Source organism: Parambassis ranga, chromosome 19 (genome assembly GCF_900634625.1).
Source record: "Parambassis ranga chromosome 19, fParRan2.1, whole genome shotgun sequence".
Lineage (NCBI taxonomy): Eukaryota > Metazoa > Chordata > Actinopteri > Ambassidae > Parambassis > Parambassis ranga.
In genome coordinates, this window is record NC_041039.1 from 19,639,848 (window position 1) to 19,658,687 (window position 18,840).

The following is an 18,840-nucleotide window of genomic DNA, read 5'->3' on the forward strand; positions in this document are numbered from 1 at the left end:
AGAACACAGAGGGATGAAAGCAGCTTCACCGTCTGACAGAAACAATAGGTGATAGCCACACATCCTGTGTGTGTTTCCTCTCTTTATAGCAGATATAGTAACACTTATGATACATTTCCACACCTCAAATCAGGAAAATGTGCTTTCTTTCTATATCCTCCAGCTGCAATATTGATGTTTTCCCATGAGACTGAAGCATATGGTACAACAATGTGTTACTGTAGCCCAGTTCTTGGTAAAAAAAAAAAAAATATGCTAAGAAAGTGTATTTAAAAACATTTGGAGAAAAGGTTTTTGAACTTACTAGCAATTTCTGGCTGCTATCATGGGTGCTAATAATAGCCATTGTGTTCAATGTGAGGCTAATAGTGAGCTAATTAGCAGGACATCTGGCTTGGTCTTTGTCATCCTATAATCTGCAGCTGGTTCGTGAGACTTTGAGGCCCCCTGCTGGCTCGCTGCTGTCTGTACTCAGCAGAGTTTCTTTTCCTGCTAGATTAGACAGGTTTGTTTTGGCTGCTTGGTGCTTTAGTCATTCACACAAACACACACACACACACACACACAAATGACACAGATAAATGAATTATCCTTTCTCGCTATGGAATTTAAACTCATCTTTCTTTGTTTACGATTTAAAAGGAAACCTGTGCTGTTGATGAACTCTCTACCGGCTCACGGAGGTGACCGTTGGAAAGGCAAAGTGAGACTTTGTCTGGGATGGAGAGGCTTAATCAATTAAATCCAGTAGGCTGCAGCCTGACAGCGCAGCAGGAAGAGGAGCAGACACACAGCACTGCACTCAAGGCTGAGTCTTAGAAGAACAAAGAGATTCAACATTCAGACAGACAGGTGAACAGCCATGAGGTTTTTTTATACATATTTACAAACTGTTATTTGGAATGAAACTGTTTTTTTTATGTATCATGTACTGGCAGCAGAGCTGCATCTGTCCTCTTTTCACTGCTTGGGTGGGTCTCTGGTGGGGTGTTTGCTGTGGAGTTTGCAGAGTGATGCCAATTCGTTTGAAGGATGAAGTGAAGTGTGAGGAATTATGTAGTGAAGTCAGATCATGTGTGTTATTGTGGATCTGCAAACAGGTCGTTTCTTCTTTGGTTCACACAAATGCTTGCTGCACAGATGTCTGCAGGGTTGGCCTAAATGTACACTTTATTTGAGTTCTTCTGAAGTATGAATACTGCTGTCCACTCACTGACCTTGGAGGCTAAGCCACCTTATTACCCACTCATGTTTCCATGTCTAGCATGCACTACGCTTTCTGTTGTTATTAATCTAGTGTCACTCAGCGGTAATGAAATGGACAGCATGTTGTTATAGTTTGTAATCATACCTATGTATGTGTAATCTGCACATTATTCAGTGTCTGCTTCAGATTAATTTCCCATGGATAATCCAGGCAACATGAATTTCTCCTATTACATACAAGGTTAATGTTCATCTGTAGTGCAGGTAGAGCAGATGGAAGCAGCGTTAAGAGATTACTGTAACTCCTTTAACAGTCAGTCGGTCAAGTTTAGCATCCGATTATAGTGCACCGTCCCCCTTTTCGGGGAGGAGGGAGAGGAGCTCTGTGCAGCTCTCAGCTCCTCCGTCCAGCCCTGCAGTCAGATGTGCTCTGTGCTGCTGCCTGCAGCCTGACCGGGATCCCTGCTGCTTTGTTTTTTTTTCACGGCCTGGATCAGAGAAACGGTGACTGCTGTGGATGCAACGGATACGGAGCTCTGAGGGAACACACCTTAGGTATCCATTCAGTTTGCCATGCTGATTACATGGTGGTATTTATACCTTGCAGCTCGGAGCTTCGCCAAACAATGCAAGTATTGCTGCTGTTTGTTGGGGTTTTTTATGTCTGCTGTCGTTTCAAGGTGAACCCAAGCAGAGAGAGAATATGTGGGACTGAGCTCAGTCGGTGTGTTTTTATGAGCTCTTTCCATGGATGTAGGTGTCAGAGGAGTTGAAGGCTGCTGAGATAAGTGTCATTATGCAGTATTTATAAAGGCTGCATGTAGGATCTGTGTGTGTGTGTGTGTGTGTGTGAAATATTAAACATTTGTCCACAGCCTGATCAGCAATACCTTTTTCTTTTTCAGCACTGAGAATGGCTTCAATCCTCCAGAAGCTGATCACTCCACTGTTCAGCGGTCCCCCTGAGCCCCCCAGGAATAAAGTGACAGTGGTGGGTGTGGGCCAGGTTGGCATGGCCTGTGCTATCAGCATCCTGCTCAGGGTAAGGAGTTCCACATGGGACTGCACAGATTACCTTCACGCCTGCTGGTGTCACAGGATGGGGTAATACCCAGGATCCTCCGAGACTGACATGGGATTACTGATCTCCTGGTGTCTGGTGTGGATCTTATCCCCTCACTGTCCATGTTAAGGAGGAAACGTGTATTTAACATCACAGGGGAGCACTTTGAATTTTAGCTAAAGGGCTGATTGGGTGTGCTGTGTCTGTGACGTGTGTGCAGGAGCTGACCGATGAGCTGGCACTGGTGGATGTGATGGAGGACAAACTGAAAGGAGAGATGATGGATCTGCAGCATGGCAGCCTCTTCCTCAAAACTCCCAAAATAGTCGCAGACAAAGGCAAGTTTGTGTGCGACTTGTGTGTTTGATCCACACAGTTGAAAAGCATCTGATTCACTGCATCCAGACCAACTATTTTCTTTCTCTTCTCTCAGACTACTCAGTTACAGCGAACTCCCGCATCGTCGTGGTGACAGCTGGAGTCCGTCAGCAGGAGGGTGAGAGCAGGCTGAACCTGGTCCAGAGAAACGTCAACATCTTTAAGCACATCATCCCTCAGATCGTGAGATACAGTCCCGACTGCATCATCATTGTTGTTTCCAACCCAGGTGCCAGCGTTCAATTCGTTCAACCCTCACACATAAAGATATACCGTGTCCACCATGTAACAATGTTCATTTCTCTCTGCAACAGTGGATGTGCTGACTTATGTGACCTGGAAACTGAGCGGCCTTCCTCAGCACCGCGTCATCGGCAGCGGAACCAACCTGGACTCCGCACGCTTCCGCTTTCTGATGGCTGACAAACTGGGGATCCACCCCAGCAGCTTCAATGGGTGGATCCTGGGAGAGCACGGAGACACCAGCGGTGAGAAAAGCCAAAGAGAGAAAGCAGTGATAGAGCAGGCGATAACTTGTGTGTGAGGTGTATTTATGTGGATGAGGGTTGATTTTCTCACACTGTGTGTACATCAGTGCCGGTGTGGAGTGGAACAAATGTGGCTGGAGTCAACCTGCAGACACTGAACCCGGACATCGGTACAGACAATGATGACGAGAACTGGAAGGAGACGCACCAGATGGTGGTGAACAGGTGGGCCTGAGATGCAGGACATTCAGGGACAAACATCAACACCTGCACAGTCTGCACATATTCACAAGATAGTGTCCATTCAGGGACAGCTGAGACTCTCCCCACTGTCTGCCTCTTTCATTTGGGGGAAACCCTGCTTTTATGAGTATTATTGTGATGTATGAGTTTAATTTTTACCACCTTAACCAAGCCTTGTTGTGTCCCTCAGTGCCTACGAAGTGATCAGACTGAAGGGTTACACCAACTGGGCCATCGGTCTGAGTGTAGCTGATTTGACAGAAAGTCTTATGAAGAACATGAACAGGATTCATCCTGTCTCCACCATGGTGCAGGTAACTTAGTTTTATATTATTTATATAGAATACATTTTTTCTAACCTCTGCGTCCAGCTCTAGTCTTCATCTTGGTTTGTGGACTGTGTTCTGTGGTTCACCAGGGCATGTATGGCATCAGCGATGAGGTGTACCTGAGTCTGCCCTGCGTGTTGAACAGTGGAGGTGTTGCCAGCGTGGTCAACATGACTCTGACAGAGGATGAGGTGGCCCAGCTGCAGGCCAGTGCCAACACACTGTGGGACATCCAGAAGGACCTGCGGGATGTGTAAACTCACCAGCAGGGGGGGCACATGTCCTGCCATCACTGCAGCAATCACTGAATACTAAACAGCTCCACCTACTGCAGCTCCAAGTCCACTGCCCTCTGTAGCTTCACATGGTTTAACCCTGTCAGATTTAGCTTGTAGGTGTTAGTTTGTGCACTTGTGCTCGCCGGAAGAACTCTGCTGCTAAAATGTGTAATAAAGCCAATTTGTTGTTGCTCGAACAAGATGGCTGCTGTTATTCAGTGGTTAGAGGGGCATGCACTTTGTAAGAGCAGCAGGGCGGGAGGTGTAGTGAAATATTATAATATAAAAAAAGGCCGGAGCAAACGGCAGTCAAGATAAATGCACCATGTGAGAGGTGCAGATAATATGACCAAATCTAACAAAATAAACATTTCTTTTAATTCTTTAATTTATAATATGCTGCTTTGGCCATAGTTTAATAGGACTAAATACAGAAAGAATAAGACCCTGACCACTGACCCAAATTTTTTGACAGAATTTAAAAAAATAACTGCTTGGGTTTCAAAGAATGTCCTTTTACATAATTAAATGACTTATTTTAATTATTAAAATTTGACCTTTAGTCAACAACAATCATCTTCCATAGTAGCAGATTTTACCTTTATTTCTAGATTCATATGTCAGTCTGGATTAAAACTTCGGCTCCTCTCTCTCTCTCTGGGAGCAGCTTACCTTTGTTTGACCCAGACATGACTCTCTGAGTGACCCCAGTGAGGACAGGGTGATGGTGTTAATCACTGCAGGGTGTGAACAGGTCAATGACATCAGTGTGGCCTGAAGCAGAGAGCTGAGATTTAAACATATTTCACAGAAGAAACAGCTTCTAGACAATTGTTTTTTTTTATGTATTATCTTTAATATGAAGTAAAATCACACGGCTGAGTCACATGGAAAGAAAAGGAGACAAAACTTTCACAAAAGGTTCACATTCAGCTCTTCATACTCAGGGTAAACATCTAGATTTCCACCACCTGATTAAGAAAACAGACAAGAGACAAAGAGAGCTTAAAAAGTGTCAGGATGGTGGACAGAGTGCTGATGACCTGCAGTGTTTTACCTTCTTCCAGCGCTCGCTGCAGGAGCTCCAGAAGAATAAACGAAGCCCGTGGTTCATCACTGCTCTGGTTCAGAGTCACTGCAGAGAAGCAGGACAGAAACGATCACTGCTTCACAGCACAACACATTTTTTTGTTAGTCTGATGATAAAAACTTCACCCACCTAACTGTAAAGCAGCTCCTTCCTCTCTGCTGGCGCGCTCCAGCTCTGAGCGGTGTCTCTCTGTAACACATCAACCTTCATCACTGTTGTCTCCTGACTGAATAAAACACATTCAAACTGTGTGAATCTGCTGCTGTGTGTCCTTACTTGCTCCTTTCAGGTATAAAATCGCCTGAGGAGTCCAGTTTCTCCTCTGCAAAAGTGATCAAGATAATGCACTTCATTATAAATTTGTCTTTAACATGATTATTAACATGCCATTGTGGGGCACCAGTGGCTCAGTGGCATAGCAGGGTTGTCCAATAACTGGAAGGTTGGTGGTTCAATCCCAACTCCTCCCTAGTCACTGTTGTGTGTAGCCTCCAGTGTGCTCACTGGTGTATGGCACTCTTTGCTGGGCTTCCTTAAGTAACCTAATAAAGGTTTCTTAATTTAATTTAATTGAATAAATCATGCTAATAATCAGCTTTCACTCACCTGTGGAGCAGTCCAACAGTGAGAAACCAACGACAACACAAGCAACATGAGCATGGGGGACATCCTTGAACTCTGTAATAATATAAAAAATATAAAATAATATAAATATTAAAATAATAATAACAATAAAAACATCTATACACTTATTTACCTAAAGAAATGTTATAATAACTTACTGTTGATTTTATTCGTTGAGTTCTCCTGCAGTGAGTATTCAGTGCTTCGTCCTCTGTCGCCGCTGTCTCAGTCTGCAAAATAACGCTTCCTTCTCCATATAGAAAACAGCGTCAGAGGTGACGTGACAGCTGGATTCATGACCTCACACATAATCACACACACACTTGTTAAAGCTGTCTCTGTATATTAATCACAGACACGTTACCGAGGTTCAAACTTCTGCATCTTCACAGGGTCATCTCCTAATGACGACGCTGCTGAGGCCAATGTGATGACAGCTTGTCAGTGAGTATGACGGAAAAGCTACAACATAATGTGGCCGTTATTTACATTCACTGTCACTGCAGCAGTAAAAACAAAAACTAACTTATAAAAGACACACTTTATTTCAAGAGTACAAAATTCCATTTACAACTCACAGAGGAACCTTAAAAAAAAAAACATTCTCAGTGACCATCAGGTCTGAAGATGTGCATCACCCTCCTCTGAGTTAATCCAGTGGTTCCAGGTTAGCCGTCCATAAATAACAGATTGGAATGGTACAAAAACGGAGACTTGCCTCCAGCCTTAAACATAAAAAAAATCTTGGTAAGGCTGCCCAGTGTCAGGACAGCTACACAACTGTTTCCCTCTTAATATCAGTCCACAGTCAGTGCTCTTGTGTGTTCACAGTTCAGAGTTGGGAATGATGAGAATATACAGTCACTATTAGAGGCTATGATGAATGCGTGTTATACCATCGTGTTGCTCTCGCCAATTTTGTCCACAAGCTGAAAGAGAATGAGAGAAAAGTGCAGAGTTATTTACAAGTTTGGAGAAGCTGTTATCTGGTGTGTGTGTGTGTGTGTGTGTAAAGACCATTGACAGTAAAAACTATGGACAGAGCTTCCGTGACGTCACCCGTTTGTTTCTGAAGAGCCGTTCTGAGGCTCGGTGGGAGGTTCCGGGACGTTGATGACCGCCGCCATGTTGGCAGCGTCACGTCCACCAAAACTCCAAATATGGACAAAGAGGGCGAGCAGGGTTTAGGGGGGCGGGCGATCGTGGAAGCAGGAAACTCACGTTGTGATACGTCAACTGTCTGTCACTCAAGCGGCAACGGCCATAATTATGCGTAATTTTAAGTCAGAATACCATTGAAATGAGTGAGTTGTAAAAACATTCACCCCCCCTACAATTGACACTAGAAGAGAACCTATCATCTGAGACCAGAGTGGTTTTTTGTACCAGGCTGTAAACATGTTTTTTTCTGCTGTGAAGTCGGCCATTTTAACATGGGAGTCTATGGGAAATTACTCGCTTTTGGAGCCAGCCCCCAGCAGTTGTGGCATGAATTACAAGTTTTGACACTTCCGCATGGGCTTCAACTTTGAGCCCCGAAGGTTGCCGCTTGGGAAAGACACTGCTGACAAGAGGCTGACAAGAGTACTGCATAGGCCTCACAGACTACAGACAGACTTAAGGGGGTGAACCCATGAGGCTGCACTCAGGACAACAGAGACTCTGTTCTCAGACGAGAGTCCGACTGTCAGCCCTCACATTTCATTAAAAAAAACAACCATCTCTGGGAAAGTACTTCTGAGATCAACTCAAAAGAACGCTACTTCCATCCTTTGTTGTTCTTTTCACTGTAATTAAATCACTTCCAATGGATCATACACACTTCAATTCAAACAACAATGACACAGGGGCAAAATGAGAGCCGTCCCGCACTGCACCCGTTCCTGCTGCTGTGACACTTACAGTACTGATCCCAGGTAAACTGAGCAAAGATCCGAGCACAGGAACCCGTCTGATGAATCCAACCGCCACTGGGAAGAATCCTCTGTTAAAGAAAGCGAGAGCAAGGTGAGACCAAATGCTTTGTGGTGATGAGAAAATAGGTGTTCTGTTTCTGCTGACCTAAATAAGAGGAAGAAACCATAGATCTCCAGGACGACTCCAACGATCGGCCAGCCGATCAGAACCACAAACACTCCTCCCAGGAAGAAGCTGGTGGCTTTTAGTTTGTGTCTCTGGAAGAAAAACCTGAAGGTGCGCTCCAGTCCGATGACGAAGGACAGGCCAGAGACGAAGAGAATCTGCACAGAAATGTAAACGTTGTGTTTATTTTTCCTCCATGTTGTGTGAGAGAAATTTCATACTCTGACATGGTCTCTTATGTGCAATCAACTCACATTTCCAATGGCAAGGAGAGCTTTATCAAAAAACAGCATCATCCCAAAGAAGAGGAAAAACACACCGAACCCTGTCAGCCCCATCCCAATTTCTGCAGAGTTAAAGAAACACATTCACATTCACTGCTGTTAAAGACAGACTGGTACTGATTATAAGGCGTTTATGTAAAATTTCAAGAGACCCAAGCTTGACCCCTCATTTAAAGTCCTCCACAGTGACGTCAAACACACTCTCAGCCAATCGTGCGTGAGCTGTTAGCTTCGTACATCCTGCTAAGACCCGGTTTCACACATAATCACAGCAAACACAAAAAAAAGAAACAAAAAAAAAAAACAAAAGGCCCTTACTCTGTGAATCCGTGAGTGAAATCATGATGGCGGCCACTGGAGAATGTATCAATCCACTCTAAAACACTGCTGTAAATACCAGGCTAACTAAACTGTTGATACTACAGCAGGAGCAGCGGAAGCGGCGGTGGAGGAGGCAAAGCTAGCGGCTCGCGACGTCACCCGGAGCCACGTATTCACGTATTTCACCAAAGATCGTCTATGTGCGAGATGTTTTTGTTTTAAATTTGAACTAAAACCGGTGCACTATTGCAGAAAAATTACCTTGATGGTTGAAATTTAACTTACTAACGTACTTACAATATACTTGATTAAAGTAAAGTAGATTGAAGTTCTGACACATTAAAATCAGCCTGTACTGGTTTTATTAAAGCCAGGTTTTCTGGTACACGCAATCTCCAACAGAGTGACACCTCTTCATTTCTTAAAGCCTGTGGTTCTGCGCACGCGCTGTCGAGTTTTTGCGTGCTATAGGCGTCACAGCTGCGCAGTGATTGCGCCGTGAGGTTGGCACTTTGTTTATTTTTCCGATTATTTCACCAAAATCAACGCCTCCATTCGCTGTTTTTTATCTGTATATGAAACGTGTGGTAGCATGATAGAAACTGAACATATTAATTAAATTGAGTACCACTTTTTCCGTGTTTCAGTACACGAACTACATCTCCCATGAGCCCCCTGTGACGAGGAAGAGCGCAAACTCAGATTCAGACGTGTTCAACTGGAACCGGAGTTTGTGTTGGAGCAGAAGAGCCCGTTTAAAACACAAATCGCGGCCAGTTTGCAAACATGAAGTGTTCAGTAATCCGCTTCAGTTAGTGACACGTTTACCACCGATCGGGTTTCGGCTGTAAAAGCATCATGGGGACCGTGTTTGCCATTGTTCTTGTTTTTGTCGGATGTTGTAGCAATGTGGTGTCTCTGGAGCTGCTTGTAAGGTCAGTGACAAACTTAGACCGTGTGCTGTCTTAGTGTATGGCGAACATACTGCATAAACGCTTTAACAGATGTCGCCTAAAGTGCGTTAATGTTTTTTATTTTAACCAAACAGGAAGTGTTTTTTTAAGCAGCAATTAGCATGTTGTCAAAAGTGGAATGTCTTATTGTTTTGGTGTGTGTGAACCTGAAGACATAGCATAAACTTCCACAGCACTGTCACACTGACAAATATATAATTGTCTTGGTTGTTATTATTATTATTTGCTGTTAATAATAATTTAATATCTGTTTTTTGTGTTGTTTTCTTCAGAGAGTTTCCAGGATGTGGCAATATAGTCACCTTCGCTCAGTTTTTATTTATTGCATTAGAAGGTTTAATCACTGAAGCAAACTTTGGAAGAAAGAAACCAGCGATCCCTATCAGGTAAAAACCGATTACATCAGAACATGCTGTTCGTAGGGGGGTATGTAGATTGGAGACCTGATGCCAAATCAACTACTTTTTCTTCCCCCAGTAACTATGTGATCATGGTGACCATGTTCTTCACCGTCAGTGTGATCAACAACTACGCTCTCAACTTCAACATCGCCATGCCGTTACACATGATCTTCAGATCAGTAAGTGTTTGGTAACAAATGTGTCATGTTCCCGTGGACCTCAGTCCGTCAGACATCTGGCTGATCTGTGTTTTTGTTTCTCTGCAGGGGTCGCTAATTGCTAACATGATCCTGGGAATAATCATCCTGAAGAAAAGGTATCCCTGCCTCCTCTAAACGTTACACATAAAGCGTCACATAAGTACAGATTGATTATTAATCGCTTCATCTTCCCTCTGCAGGTATTCCACCAGCAAATATTTGTCTATAGCTTTAGTTTCAGCTGGCATCTTCATCTGCACCATAATGTCTGCCAAACAAGTTGTGAGTCCTCTGCTGTGCAGTTTAACAATGAGTCATCTTAACGTGTTTTGTGCTGTGAGGCATTACTGATTTGCCCTTTTTTTTCTGTAGAACGTTTCCAGTGAGGGATCAGAAGAACAAGGCTTCTATGCTTTTGTGCACTGGCTTATAGGTGAGTAACATGATGCATCATTTAGATCATTGTAGCTGCTGTTTCAGTGCTCATTTTGTTCTGTATCTGGCAAGTTTTTGGGCATTTTTGTTCCCCATTGACCTTTGCAGTTGAAGCAGACAGGAAATGAGTGCATGCATCAAAGCTCAGGGGACGTTTTTTGTCTAATGTCTTTGCCAGCGGGTCTTTAACATGAGACTTACTGCAGTAGAAGGTAAAGCTGACATGTAGCTGATCCTTTAGGCATCGGCATGCTGACCTTTGCTCTGCTGATGTCAGCGAGGATGGGCATTTTCCAGGAGACCCTCTACAAGCAGTTTGGAAAACACTCCAAAGAGGCTCTCTTTTATAATGTGAGTTTTTTTTTTACCACAGAACTTCACTGAAGGTTTATTTATTATGAAGGCAAAAAGATGTAACTGGTGGTGAAAACTCTGCTCCACTGTTCACAGCACTGCCTGCCCCTGCCTGGCTTCCTGCTTCTCTCCACAGACATCTACAACCACTGCATCCACTTCAGTCAGAGCAGTGAGTTCCATTGATTGGTCTAGAAAGGCGTCTGTTTGATCAGAGCAATAACCATCGTTGTTTTTTTGTTTTTTTTTATCTTTGCAGCTCCAGTAGCCCTCCCTGTGATTGGACTCCACATGCCTATAATGTGGCTCTACTTGCTCGTCAACGTCATCACGCAGTATCCTTTCAAAATACAGTGATGTTCCTGCTGTGAAGCTCATCATGCTAAAAGAACTCAGCGGTCCATTTTCTCAGAACCTTGTTGCAGACTTTTAACTGTATCTTCAGATACGTGTGCATCCGTGGCGTTTTCATCCTGACTACAGAGTGCGCCTCGCTGACTGTTACTCTGGTGGTGACACTGAGGAAGTTCCTCAGCCTCATCTTCTCCATCATTTACTTCCAGAATCCTTTCACCACCTGGCACTGGCTGGGCACGGGCGTGGTCTTCCTCGGTACTCTGTTGTACACGGAGGTGTGGAGCAGCGTGCAGGCCGCTCTGCGTGGACCCGACGCTAAGCAGAAGAAGACGGACTGATGAAGCAGATGGATGATCTGATGCTGCTTTGGACTTAACAGATTGTTTTAGGTTGATTATTGTGCAGCGGTTTTATACAGTGGATTTTGGTTTGATTTCATAAGTCCACACACAGATCTTCACAGACACACACACCAGTTTAAAGGGTGATAGTAGTCAGTAGTGTTATCATCCTATGGAAGGACCCAGGAAGTGTAACAGGGTGTTTACACATACAGATGTAAAAGCATCACAGCTGGCATGAATCTGTAGATCTGAGAGAAGGTCCGCTTTACCATGTGCATCATTTTATTTTCTCCTGTTTGCTGATGGGACGGTGTGTTTTAGAGACTAGTTAACTGCACTAGTTGAGCCTGTAGTTAGTTGAACCTGTTGTACTAGTTTGATGTCAGATGCTTTAACAGCTACTATCTGTGTGTGAACAGCCAGTTATTCAGCGAGGCTGCAGGAGAACCTTCTCAGGACCAATCACTTAATAACAATCATACCTAGATACTGTTCTATTTACATGCTAAACACTTGTGTAACTCTCAGCTCATCCACAGATATTGCGAAGGTTTCCAGAGTAGATGTGGGCCAAGTTTTAAAAACTGTAAACATGTGGACGTATGCGGGCATGGAGTCACATGCCTGAAGGGGGCGCAGCGTTTCTTGGTTCTCCACAGCATTAACAACACTTGATGACAATGTCTCCCACCTGATGCTCATTAGCTATTCATCAGTCCTTCCAAGCTGCTCATCCAGGAAACACTTTTGATCATGTAACATATGCCTAGAACTGTGAGTCAGTGGGATCGTTTGTACACATGTCTCTTATGGTTTGAAAGCAGAAATAACAAACGTCATGGTCTCAGGGTCACCGTTTTTCAGTATGCCATTTTATTTGAATCTTTCATAGGCCGGACAGTTTGTCTAGAAAAACATGTCACATGTGGACAGAACACACCAGCTGCTGCAGGAAGTAGCTGTGCTCTAACGGTTTCATTTGTTAAAAAGCTTCTGACTGGTTTTTAAAACATGCTAAATAGTTTCTGGGTACAGATTCTCTCCCGCCTCTCTGCACACTCTGTGTTGAGTTTAACTCACACGTCTTCAGCTATATGTTTAAAATCACAATCATTACAGTCATTACTGTGAACTCATCAGCAGAGATGCATCATGCTGATGATTGACTATAGAACCATTTTTGGATTTTTCATGCACTTTTCTGATAATAACAAAATAGAAGGATCTGACCGAGCATCCTTTAACATTAGTACCTCATTAGCATTCACAGATGCAAAGTTAAGGTGCAACGCTTCCTTTTGTCTGATATTTATTTATAGGTGACGGCACATGAGTAGGAGCATATTGTACTGTAACTGTACTAAAACGTGTTGGGGGAACTTATGCAGACCAAACAGTTGCTGTGTCACATTGTCTCAGGTGTGTGTGTGTGTGTGTCTGTTAACCCTCCACGCTCCCTGACATTAAAGAGAAACCTGCACAAAGACATCATGGCTGCAGCGCTGGTCATTGGAAGTTAAACCAACCTGACCTGCACGCTTGACTTTCCTCAAGTGAAGCTGTGTAAATGTTTAATTTTAGGGACACAATGTTCCCCTCACGTTGGACTGATTGTCACAGGCAGTGGACCAATCCAGAGAGCCGTTGTTCAGCCTCCGTCCAATGGCAGAAGCCGCTGTTGAGACTCGGTTGTGGGCCGGGCAGCGTGCAGCAGCTGTTCGGAGTGGCTTTCTCTGAGCAACATCCACTCTGTGGATTAAACTGATAGTTCTCACAGTCCAGGGTGCAGACTGTAGGTGCAGCAGCCAGCGTGGATGGGGGGAAACAGCCCGAGTCACTTCTCTCAGGAAGAGGAGGGTGGAGGCATTACTTTTGTGAAGGGCATTCGGGTGAGTGGAACCTCCGAGACACTGAGAGGGAGGTGGGGTGGGGGGTGGTGGTCTGCAGACTGCATGTCTGATCTGTTTTTATTTCATATTAATGGTGGCATTCTTTCATTTTTAATACAGCAGTGAAGTGTCCCTCACATGTGTTGTCATTCTACACAAAGTCAGCGGTGTGGGTTAAATATAGAAAAAAAAAAACATGGTCGGTTGTTGTCATGGACCACATGGTATAAATAATGCTCACTGTGCCCCGCGAAAAGTCCTTAGAATCACATTAACCCTTTACAATTAACAATTTATATGCGCAATTAAGTCTTTGCCCGCCCCGTCAGTGAGATTACCCTGTAAAAAAAAAATAGAATAAGGCTCAATGAATAAGGCTTGCAAAGATAAAAAGTAAAATAAAATAAAAATATGATTAATATCAATTTGTTATGTATGAGATAACATAAGAAAAAAATAAATGACATTATATTTGATCAACATATTGTTTGTTTGTTTGAAACAGGGGCAGAAAATTAGCTTTTTAATCTGCAAATCCAGCATATGATGTATTTGCGGATTAAAAAACATAATAACATTTAAAGAGTTAATTATTTAGGGGGAAAACATTTTTATCAATTACTCTCATTATTTAAATGCCACTGCAAAAAAATAAAAAGAAATGTTTAAAAACAGACAGAGTAGGTGGAGTCTGAGTGGAGCTCATGATTCTCTTTCTCCGTCAGCTGTCGGACCGAGTAATCTACCGGATGAGACAGTCGCAGAAGGTCGTCCGTCCTCCGCCCGCGCCTGAATCCCAAACACCGATGTCCACTCCGGTCCCCGCTCCCTCTGTTGAACACTTGCTGCCTCTTCTGACACCTTCTGCGTTCATCCCCACTGCTTCACCTCAGGAAGCTCCAACCACACCTGCACCAGTAGAACCTGCTCCTCCTGTAAAGCTCATCCCCCCTCCACCTGTGAAGTTTCACTCCCTTCCTCCAGCCTCTGTGGAGCCTGCATCATCACCTCCTCCACCTGTGATCGACCCCGCTATCTCAGCTCCACCTCCAACTCCATCCACACCATCTCCACAAGTTGAAGTACCTCCTTCTGAATCCATTGTCACAGCTAATGTAGAGCCACAAACCCCAACCACAGCAGAAGTCTTGCCTCCACCCATTGAGTCTTCTCCAGCCCCTGTGGCCCCCTCTGAACCTCCACCTCTTCCTTGTGAACCTCCATCATCTCCAACTATTGAGCCAGCTGTGGAAATGCCATCTGTAGCTCCTTCACTTCCACCAGTGGAAACAGCTCCACCCTCAGTTGAATCTACACCAGTTGACATAGTAACCCCACCCTGCCATGCTGAGCCTGTAGCTTTACTTCCTGTAGCAGAATCTCCACCTCCTGCTCCAGAGCCTGTAGTAGTAGCTCCGCCTCCTGCTCCAGAGCCTGTAGTAGTAGCTCCACCTCCTGCTCCAGAGCCTGTAGTAGTAGCTCCACCTCCTTCTCCAGAACTTGTAGCATTAGCTCCACCTCCAGCTCCAGAGCCTGTAGTAGTAGCTCCACCTCCTGCTCCAGAGCCTGTTGTAGTAGCTCCACCTCCAGCTCCAGAGCCTGTAGTAGTAGCCCCACCTCCTGCTCCAGAGCCTGTAGCAGTAGCTCCACCTCCTTCTCCAGAACTTGTAGCATTAGCTCCACCTCCAGCTCCTCCTCACCTCCCTATTGCGTCAGCTCCACCTCTTCCTTCAGAGCCTGTTGCAGCAGCTCCATCACTTGCTACAGAACCTGCTAAAGCAGAACCACCATTGCCTGTACCAGAGGCTGTTGCAGAAACACCACCTCCTGCTCCAGAGCCTGCCGTAGCTGATCCATCTCTCGCTCCAGAGCCTGCGGCAGCAGCTCCACCTCCTGCTCCCGAGCTCCCCTTTAAAGGAGATGTCGAGCCCTGTCAGTGCGTGGAGCTGGCAATTGTTCCGGCTGATGCTCCTGAAAATGTGACCCTTTCGGAGCCTGCAGCACCACCTACGCCTGAGCCAGCTCCCTGTGTTGAGGAGCCCACCCTAATCCCATCTCCACCTTCCGTTATTCAGGATGAGATACCGGATGTCATCGTAGTGCCACCGCCTGCTTCCAGTAAGTCTGGGTCCATATTTCATGTTACTGTCGATCTGAAACCTGCATTTGACTCTGTTCTTGCGTCCACGTGCAGCTTTGCCTCTTTCTGCTGAGGAGGTGGAGGAAAAGTTGAGAAAGCAGATCATGGAGGAGATGCAGAGAAGTCTTGAGGAGGACATCAACCAGAAGAGGCAGGAGCTGCAGCGACAGTAAGGATACAAGATCTTCAAATACATCTCATCAAGACAGATTTTAGCAGGAACCAGCTCCTTTGTTGATTAATTGACGTGTTTGAATCATTGTGAAGGCTAGAGGAGATGCGGGCTCAGGCTCAGGTGGAGGCCCGGACAGCTGCTCAGGCTCAGGTGGATGAGCAGGTGAGGAAGACTCTGGAGGCGGAGAAAGCAGCGTACATGGAGAAGCTGACGGACTCCATCGCCATGGAGCGAATGAAGACAAAAGACGAGCGGCTCATGGTGCAGCTTTATGTAAGCATGAGAACACACACTATGATTTTTTTTGTTCGAGTCAGGATCTCTCAAACGTCAGTATGAAACTCTGTCCTCCTCTTATTTTTTTCTTCTTTTTCCTTTCTTGTCCTGTTCATGTTTCAGTGGATGGAGCTGAAGGTAAGACGGGAGAGAATTTATTTACATGCATGTCTCACTCTTTCATTCCGCTCTGCTCTTCACCCTGAGCCGCTCAGCACCTGGGGTTTTTCTGCACAAACCAAAAGTCATTAAACACCACAGTGTAGTTGGGCTTTGAGGCTGGTTATAGATACGCACTAATGTCCTCGTCTAATGTTGCACTCACACAGGCTCATCAGCTGGAGGAGAAGGAGAAAGAGCTGAAGAAACGAGACACTCTGTACAAGGAACATATCGCCAAACTCGAATCAAAGGTAAGTAAATTAAAGACCACATCAAACATCAGAAGGAGGACTTAAAAACATGTCTGAACATGAGATGCTGCAGTTCTGCCTTATTTCATAGGTCAGTAACCACACACACACTCACACACAGTTTTCCTTCTGCTGAGGGTGCTTCTCTGCATTAAATCCTGGTTTAACTGAAGATATTTCCAGGGGAGCAGTGCGGGGTGCTCTCAGAGGCAGGTTTAAATTAGATTTTAAGTTGCTGTAGCAGTTTGATTTAACAAGTGAGGACACTGTTAGTCTTCCAAACAGCCAGGGGATCTCTAATCCCAGTGAACTCCGGCGCTTTCACATTTTAAATGCAGAAGGCAAAGACGAAGGATGCCTTAAAAACACTTATGTTGTCTTATTTAGACACACATAACATTTCAATCATGAGAGACTCAGAGAACCGAATGAGAAAGAATTTATTTATACAATAATTGTGAATGTGCATTGGCGTCTTAGACCCCGTCGTGAGGACCACATCCGAAAGCGGGGAAAGCTCGAGCGGAGAGGCCGCTGATCCGAAGACCCCCCCCCGGGTCTAGACCTGGTGGTGGTGTAGAAGCAGGAGAGCAGGAGAGGGGAGACCTTGAACTGCATAGATCGGGAGGTGCTTGGGGTGGAGGAGGGTTGCCGGATTCGATCAGGAGACAGCTGGAGAAGAGACAGAGGCTTTTAAATTTCTTGCTACTCTATGATTGGGCAGGAGAGGGACGGATCGACAGCTGATTGGTGAGGGAGGTGCCATCTATTAAACACCTGACTATGTGGGAGGTCACTAGAGGGAGTGCAGAGCAGTGAAAGAGAGTGTGAGGATGGTGAAGAGGGAAGGGGATAGAGATAAGAGGTGGATGATGTGGAATAGTCTTCATGACTGAACTTACGCTGAGAGCTACATGATGCAGATGCTACAGATATGCACGTTTGAGTTGTTAGCATTCGATTAACCCCAAAAAGCAGCTTTGTTTTGGGGATGTTTGGGTGCATAATGCACATCTGAGAAGCTCTCCTGTCAGGTTGTGACCTAATCTGTGTTGTATCGTTTGGTTTGATGTTGAAAAGCTGGTGTAAACAGGACTAAATTGTTCCTTTCTACCTCAATTTTGACCAAGACAACTAAATTGTGAACACACCCTACAGTCCTATATGGAAACAGTTCTATCCAAAGCATGATTGAACAGGCAGCATGTGAGCTCACCATCAGAGGATCAATGCACAGAGCTGTGTACACAGAGAGACAGAAAAATCTATGTGTAGACTAGGAAAAAGTACAGCTAATAATGCTGCAGTTGGGATTTTAACACATGGTGTCTTTATTACTGTTCATGACAGTGTACAGAGTTTTACAAAGTGACTGCTGAGAGCTTCCAGAAGGGTAAAGAAGAGACTCACAACCGGTTTGCGTAAGTCTGCGTGTCAAATCAATGGCGTGCAAAAACAAGCCTGGCATTGATGATCAACGGCAGTGTTGTTACTTTCTCCCTCAGTCGTTTCGACATCCAGCCCGTGTGCGGAGACTTGCAGAGTCAGATATTAAGATGCTACAAGGACAACACAGGAAAGACTCTGTCCTGCTCAGGAATCGCCTCAGCCTACATGCAGTGTGTGGACGACGCCAAGAAAGTATGACTTAACGTTTAAACGTATATTTTTTTTTCCATGTCTGTAAATGAATGATGTATTTTAACTGTATTTCTGCCCTCTACAAAACACAGAAGAAGCTGAGCACGGGGGGTTAACATGGACGACATCTCACAGCTCCACTGCCGCCACAGCAGTCACCTTCAGCCTTTTTCGTGTGTCTGACACAGTGCCATACACAGTTCAGCTTCAAAGAGCTACTCGACGTCTGCAGCCTCCACCAACTGTGCCGATACAACAGCAAAGAGGGGATTAGAGAGTGCTTGTGAATTAAAGTTCTGTGTTTGAGTTATATATATATATATATATTATGCAGGTTACTGAGTGGGAGCCAGGTTAATCTTTATGTATGTGTGCCTTGACTAGAGAAGCTTGTTATCGGAGGTCAGATGCATGAACGATCTGTTAAAGGAGCAAAGTGCAATGTATCAGAAAAAATGAACTGTGATGTGAAATGGAATTGCCGGTGGATAGTTGCTGCCCCCTGGTGGTCTATCAGATTAAATGTTGAGTTCACAAAACCTCATGCTGGTTGTAGTGTTTTGTGAATTGAAGCATGAAATACAGGATTGGGAATCTGATTTTTGTATGTTTTATACATTTAACTGATAAAGCTTATTGATCGGCAAAAAAAAAACATTCCAACTGTGCTGGACAATCACTGTTTGATTGTGTTTTATATCTAAAGTCTAAGGGTTTGGGAGAGTTTTTTCCACACTTATGCATATTTTCTACCATATACAAATGTTGCATGAAAGGCACAAGTATCCTGCTTCTCACAATGTGCACAACACACAGTGCACATTTTGTTGCTTTAAACCTTAACTGATGAAACCT

General features: G+C 44.6%; 4 protein-coding genes across 5 annotated transcripts; 3 read left to right on the forward strand and 1 right to left on the reverse strand.

Moving 5' to 3' along the window:
* The first annotated feature begins 757 nt into the window (after positions 1-757).
* On the forward strand, positions 758-5,199 carry ldhbb (lactate dehydrogenase Bb). The gene is made up of 8 exons (XM_028429911.1): positions 758-852; positions 2,112-2,248; positions 2,490-2,607; positions 2,703-2,876; positions 2,962-3,135; positions 3,243-3,360; positions 3,569-3,692; positions 3,797-5,199. Exons 2-8 carry the CDS (start codon positions 2,120-2,122, stop codon positions 3,962-3,964), a joined length of 1,005 nt encoding a protein of 334 aa, XP_028285712.1. The 5' UTR covers positions 758-852; positions 2,112-2,119; the 3' UTR covers positions 3,965-5,199.
* Positions 5,200-6,225: 1,026 nt separating this feature from the next.
* golt1bb (golgi transport 1Bb) lies at positions 6,226-8,521 on the reverse strand. The gene is made up of 5 exons (XM_028429913.1): positions 8,384-8,521; positions 8,036-8,127; positions 7,761-7,939; positions 7,602-7,683; positions 6,226-6,628 (listed from the first exon to the last, which is right to left on the reverse strand). Exons 1-5 carry the CDS (start codon positions 8,406-8,408, stop codon positions 6,590-6,592), a joined length of 417 nt encoding a protein of 138 aa, XP_028285714.1. The 5' UTR covers positions 8,409-8,521; the 3' UTR covers positions 6,226-6,589.
* A 573-nt stretch (positions 8,522-9,094) lies between these two features.
* slc35b4 (solute carrier family 35 member B4) lies at positions 9,095-12,935 on the forward strand. Its single transcript, XM_028429912.1, has 10 exons — positions 9,095-9,321; positions 9,633-9,746; positions 9,838-9,940; positions 10,028-10,077; positions 10,162-10,243; positions 10,334-10,394; positions 10,638-10,747; positions 10,847-10,922; positions 11,010-11,085; positions 11,196-12,935. The coding sequence occupies exons 1-10, from the start codon at positions 9,245-9,247 to the stop codon at positions 11,443-11,445; spliced, it is 999 nt and encodes a 332-aa protein (XP_028285713.1). The 5' UTR covers positions 9,095-9,244; the 3' UTR covers positions 11,446-12,935.
* Positions 12,936-13,139: 204 nt separating this feature from the next.
* LOC114452471 (vegetative cell wall protein gp1-like) lies at positions 13,140-18,529 on the forward strand. 2 transcript variants are annotated; one of them, XM_028431797.1, is made up of 9 exons: positions 13,140-13,340; positions 14,066-15,458; positions 15,535-15,649; positions 15,748-15,928; positions 16,055-16,069; positions 16,261-16,344; positions 17,695-17,765; positions 17,850-17,985; positions 18,078-18,529. In XM_028431797.1, the coding sequence occupies exons 1-9, from the start codon at positions 13,266-13,268 to the stop codon at positions 18,099-18,101; spliced, it is 2,094 nt and encodes a 697-aa protein (XP_028287598.1). In that variant the 5' UTR covers positions 13,140-13,265; the 3' UTR covers positions 18,102-18,529. The 2 variants fall into 2 exon arrangements, with proteins under 2 accessions (XP_028287598.1, XP_028287599.1); XM_028431798.1 differs by lacking the exon at positions 16,055-16,069.
* Positions 18,530-18,840: the final 311 nt, after the last annotated feature.

What these genes read in the sequence shown, in the direction of transcription:
- LOC114452471 (XM_028431797.1), top strand. Translation starts at nt 13,266, where the DNA reads ATGGGGGGAAACAGCCCGAGTCACTTCTCTCAGGAAGAGGAGGGTGGA. An exon ending in AGGCAGGAGCTGCAGCGACA is followed by an intron (nt 15,650 to 15,747) that starts GTAAGGATACAA and finishes ATCATTGTGAAG; the next exon opens with GCTAGAGGAGATGCGGGCTC. An exon ending in GAGACTCACAACCGGTTTGC is followed by an intron (nt 17,766 to 17,849) that starts GTAAGTCTGCGT and finishes TTTCTCCCTCAG; the next exon opens with TCGTTTCGACATCCAGCCCG.
- golt1bb (XM_028429913.1), bottom strand. Translation starts at nt 8,408, where the DNA reads ATGATTTCACTCACGGATTCACAGA. An exon ending in CTCTCCTTGCCATTGGAAAT is followed by an intron (nt 7,940 to 8,035) that starts GTGAGTTGATTG and finishes ATTTCTGTGCAG; the next exon opens with ATTCTCTTCGTCTCTGGCCT. An exon ending in GTTTACCTGGGATCAGTACT is followed by an intron (nt 6,629 to 7,601) that starts GTAAGTGTCACA and finishes ATTCTCTTTCAG; the next exon opens with CTTGTGGACAAAATTGGCGA.
- ldhbb (XM_028429911.1), top strand. Translation starts at nt 2,120, where the DNA reads ATGGCTTCAATCCTCCAGAAGCTGATCACTCCACTGTTCAGCGGTCCC. An exon ending in CTATCAGCATCCTGCTCAGG is followed by an intron (nt 2,249 to 2,489) that starts GTAAGGAGTTCC and finishes ACGTGTGTGCAG; the next exon opens with GAGCTGACCGATGAGCTGGC. An exon ending in CAAAATAGTCGCAGACAAAG is followed by an intron (nt 2,608 to 2,702) that starts GCAAGTTTGTGT and finishes CTCTTCTCTCAG; the next exon opens with ACTACTCAGTTACAGCGAAC.
- slc35b4 (XM_028429912.1), top strand. Translation starts at nt 9,245, where the DNA reads ATGGGGACCGTGTTTGCCATTGTTCTTGTTTTTGTCGGATGTTGTAGC. An exon ending in TACACATGATCTTCAGATCA is followed by an intron (nt 9,941 to 10,027) that starts GTAAGTGTTTGG and finishes GTTTCTCTGCAG; the next exon opens with GGGTCGCTAATTGCTAACAT. An exon ending in CATCCACTTCAGTCAGAGCA is followed by an intron (nt 10,923 to 11,009) that starts GTGAGTTCCATT and finishes TTATCTTTGCAG; the next exon opens with CTCCAGTAGCCCTCCCTGTG.